Genomic DNA, 4,415 nt, shown 5'->3' with positions numbered 1-4,415 from the left:
TTAGAGGAACGGTTACATTAGGGGTATATGATAAATAGCCCCTTTTCCCTTTATTGTATCTCATTCTGACTTAAATACTAATACTGCTTCTACACTAGAATTATCAAACCTATTCTTTTCAGTTAGCGCCATCGTTCATCGGCTCAATCAAGACCTCTTCAATAAGAATTCCATCTCTTACTTCGTTTACAATCACTCTATTATTTTTGTGCAACTTATTATCTATCTTGCATTATTTCGATCTTGTTTATATATATATATATATATATAGACACACACACACACACTTTATAGAAGAGGGAGTTCATGCCAGGATCGTCGTCGACCATGAACTCCCTCAATGGTCAATTGAAATTAAAAGATGGGTTCCACATATATTAAAAAGAAAAGAAAAATGAATAGGGAACCAAGAAAGAATTGAACGTGAAATAGCAAAAGCAACTGCAACCACATTTATATTTATATTTTTTATATTTATACTTTATACTATTATAGAAGAGGGATAAATTTTTAGGGTATTTAGGTAATTATTCCAAATAAGTTGATTGTTGTACATGTTTTATTAGATTTTGACTGTGCTGACTTTTTAGCCCTTTGATATAGCCGCATTGATTTCAAGTGGGGTCATTTATTATTATGACTATGGCCGACAATTTTTTCCAATTAACTTGCCCATTGCTCATATAATCATATTTATGAACCTGTTCATATTTTAAATTTGTTTTCGCTGTATGTATACATTACTGCCTCTTCCCGGTCATATTATTGGATATTTTTAATTTTTAGATTTAGTCCAAAATATATAATCATTTATATCATAAAAAAGTAATAATTATTTTCTTAAAATTATCTTTCTCAAAGGGTATGTTCAAGCTAAAAACACAATCGCTGCGAAATAATTCTGATTTTCGACGGACTTAACTTCCCGTTTCATCATTTGTTCCATGTACTAATGATGCGTAGTGCTTTTATTTTCATTTTTTAGAGCATAAGTTTGTTGGAATCAATTGTTTTGACATTAAATTATGACTATTATTCTTTTTCTTAATAAATTGCATACTACTATAATTATATATTATTTTATTCATAATTACATAGTATGAAACTAACAACGAATTAGTATTGATGACCTAGGTGTTCCTTATGACCTTAATAAACTGAAGTTGGATCTCAAGAGTTCTGGCAAATAATTGTGTGTCATGACAAATATTCTTTTCGAAACAGGTTATTATCAAAATATATCAAAACTAAATTAAGGAATTCTTAACATTCGTTCACTGTTTTTACATAATTTAATTTCCACTTCGCGTTGTTAATTTCCACATCGCGTTGCTACCTTCGATCTTGCTGCAATAAATGAATCTTGAAATATAAAATTATTCATTTCTTGAACTTTATAATATTTGAAAACAATGTGCTTTATTACGTTTGAATACTCATAGTTATTTGGTTTAATGAAAGACAAATTTGATAATAAAAATCCCGCATATAGGGAGAGGTTTACCAATCCATCAGAACTTATGACGATCCGTCAGAATTTTGCTTGCATAGATGAGGCAAGTTTTTGCCCAACCATTCATACTCTGAGATCCACCAAAACTTGTGAGTCATTTAAAAAAAAAAATTATAATTGTGAGTCATTTTTAAATTTATGGCATAATTTGTACAAAAATCCGGACAATCCTCAAGAACTTTTGGCAAGACAAGTTTTTGCTCATCCATTAGAAGTTATGATGATCCGCGGGGAATCACTATCATGTTGTGACACACAAACTATTTTTATAAAATGAGTCAAAACATAACTTTTTCTTCTCATTCAAAACCTAAAATTGTGGCACAAAAATATCCTATTTATACAAATCAAAATGCAATACCCGAGGATAGAAAATGTTGGGCCCGTTCATACGCTTATATATATATATATATATATATATATATATATCAACGAAAGGCTTAATAACATTGACCTAATTCGCTTGCCTGCGGCCTAATAACATACATTAAATTATTAATCCTTAATCCAAACTTTAGGTTAAACAGGCTTAATACATAAATTAACATATTTACTTGCACGGATTTGTAAGTAGGAGTCGTATTCAAGTGATAATAGAAGAAACTACGGAAGTTGTTCAAAAGAGAGAAAATATCGCATCCAAATTAAAGTAAAAATAGTTTAATGAATCTAATCTTTTTGAAAATTGTCAAAATAAATATAGAAATAAAACGTGGTCAAAATTTGAAATGTCTCAAAATGGAAAGTGTCGTATAAATTCAAATGGATTAAGTAATAGTATGTCATTAACCCCTAAACACACGGTGATCAACGGATGAGTCATTTCCGTGAGCTCCGCTTTATAATTTTCCATTATTAAACAGTATCGAGAAGTTTTAAGTGTGTAAACTAAATTTGATACCTGAATATTCACTTTGATATCCTACTGCTTCTTCTTTTTGCATGGAAGAGATGGTTTAATTCGATGTTAGTTTAGGAGTTTGAACGTAGGTCTGGACTAACATTAATCAATGAACAATCTTGCTACGGCTGAAAATATACATCATTATCCAAATCGAAACGCTAAAAAACATTCATACACACAAACTACCCTTACAACATATATAAATAAAATTAGATCCACTCTTCATACAGACAATCATGAAATTTGCAATCTGAGGGAAAACATGAGAACGTAAAAAAAAAAAAAAGGAAATAAACTCATAAGCTTGACCTTTTTTTTTTTCACGAAAAAAACAAAGAAAAAGAAAAGAAGAGTACGACTTCGATCTCCAGATAGTTTTAATTCAAATTTGAAAAGGATTTTTCTTTATCCTTGAGGATGAAATGCCAAGCTAGAGATTTCAAACATATTCAAATTGACTTTAGCTAGGCTGTTTATTAGCTCAGCATTTCTCCTTTTCGGACTAGGAATTTCTTCTTCCTCCTTTATTTCGGGTGAGCGCAAACGTCGCTTAGGCTGAACTCTGTTCAGCTCAGCGACGTTTGAGTCAATCAAGTGAGGGAAATTCAGTAAGGCACGTGTGCCCCTCAACTTAAACGCGGCTCGGTCATAAGCCAATGCCGCGTCCTCGGGGGTCTCGTAAGTTCCCAGCCAAAGCCTAGCCCCTCTTTTTTTTGGATCTCTAATCTCAGCCGCGAATTTTCCCCATGGCCGCCTACGCACTCCTCTGTATCTCTTCCAGTTATTTGGTGCTTGTGATGATGAACGAAGAGAACTATCTCCATTTTCGTCTATTTTCTCCCATTTTTCAACGGATAGATTATAGGAGATTGAGTCTGAAATGGCGCTGTTGAATTGATGCTCTAGTTCTGAATCAAGAATATTGCTTAGATCAAAGTTTGTTGAGTTTTCTGGATGCATATTTATATTTGGGAAGGGAAGCCTTGTGGGATTTCTTTCTTTGATATTCTTATGTAGTTGAAATTGGAAGGGACGAATGGTTTATATATAGGTGTGGAGGGCAGGAGGGGTAGCATAATTCTAAGATATTTCGATCAGGTCGATATATAGCTGCTTTTACTTTATACTAATTTATATAACCATCTAGTAATTAATGTCCGGCAATCACTGGTCACACAAATTCAAATTCATTTTGCACAGGGCCTAAAAAGGAAAGCACTCTCTATTAAAGGTTTCTATTGTTAGGAATTAAAATCCTATTTTCCAGCTTTGTCCTAGTCTTTAGGTAAGTATCATGAGTTTGTTACTTATCTTTAGGAGTAATCTTTGTTAGTAGTTCCAGATATTTTGCTTAAATTGTTATGTCGTTTTGCATTTAAATCTGTAGTTGCAGAATAGTAAAAAGTGCAGCAAAATAGTTCCATTAAATTTCAACGTGTTGACTAGGGGTGTCAATGGTTTTCAAAAAATCGATTTAACCGTCCGAACCGTACCGTACCGAACCAATTTTTAGTTTTTTTTAAATAAACCGACAGTTTTTGTATAAATTTATAACCGTACCGAATAATTAGGTTGGTTTTTAATTTTATAAAAATAAACCGAGAAAATACCGAACCGTACCGAATAAGTTTATATGTATAAAATATATTATATATATTAAATTTAAATATAATAAAATATTAAAATTTTCTCCTTGGGTTTGGGATGATGAAAACGAGTACAAATCGCAACATAATTAACACCTAAATTTCCAACGCTGAAATCTATTATACTACTCCTATTGAAATTAAATTAGTTCTAGCATCTCGAGTAGCAACTAGCTTGTAAGCTACAAAGGTATTTGAACGATCTTGGATAGAAAACTACAAAGTTAGATATCTTTCTTCTCATATGATTTTAAATTTATCTTATTGGGCACTTAATCTTAGTAGACTCCGTTCTTGAGTTCCATCTTGATTGATTTTTGGCCCCTCGTGCGATCTAATTTTTTTTTTGTCT

At 31.9% G+C, this 4,415-nt stretch overlaps 1 protein-coding gene across 1 annotated transcript; it reads right to left on the bottom strand.

The window, feature by feature from the left end:
- Nucleotides 1–2,589: 2,589 nt before the first annotated feature.
- Nucleotides 2,590–3,527, bottom strand: LOC132642389 (ethylene-responsive transcription factor 13-like). Its single transcript, XM_060359613.1, has one exon. It carries the CDS (start codon nucleotides 3,375–3,377, stop codon nucleotides 2,823–2,825), a length of 555 nt encoding a protein of 184 aa, XP_060215596.1. The 5' UTR covers nucleotides 3,378–3,527; the 3' UTR covers nucleotides 2,590–2,822.
- Nucleotides 3,528–4,415: the final 888 nt, after the last annotated feature.

Source organism: Lycium barbarum, chromosome 5 (genome assembly GCF_019175385.1).
Source record: "Lycium barbarum isolate Lr01 chromosome 5, ASM1917538v2, whole genome shotgun sequence".
In the NCBI taxonomy this organism is placed as follows: Eukaryota; Viridiplantae; Streptophyta; class Magnoliopsida; order Solanales; family Solanaceae; genus Lycium; species Lycium barbarum.
The sequence above is the reverse complement of the archived record's forward strand: the minus strand, read 5'-3'. Positions and strand labels throughout refer to the sequence as shown.

Coding starts and splice junctions, on each gene's coding strand:
- LOC132642389 (XM_060359613.1), bottom strand. CDS start 3,377: ATGCATCCAGAAAACTCAACAAACTTTGATCTAAGCAATATTCTTGAT.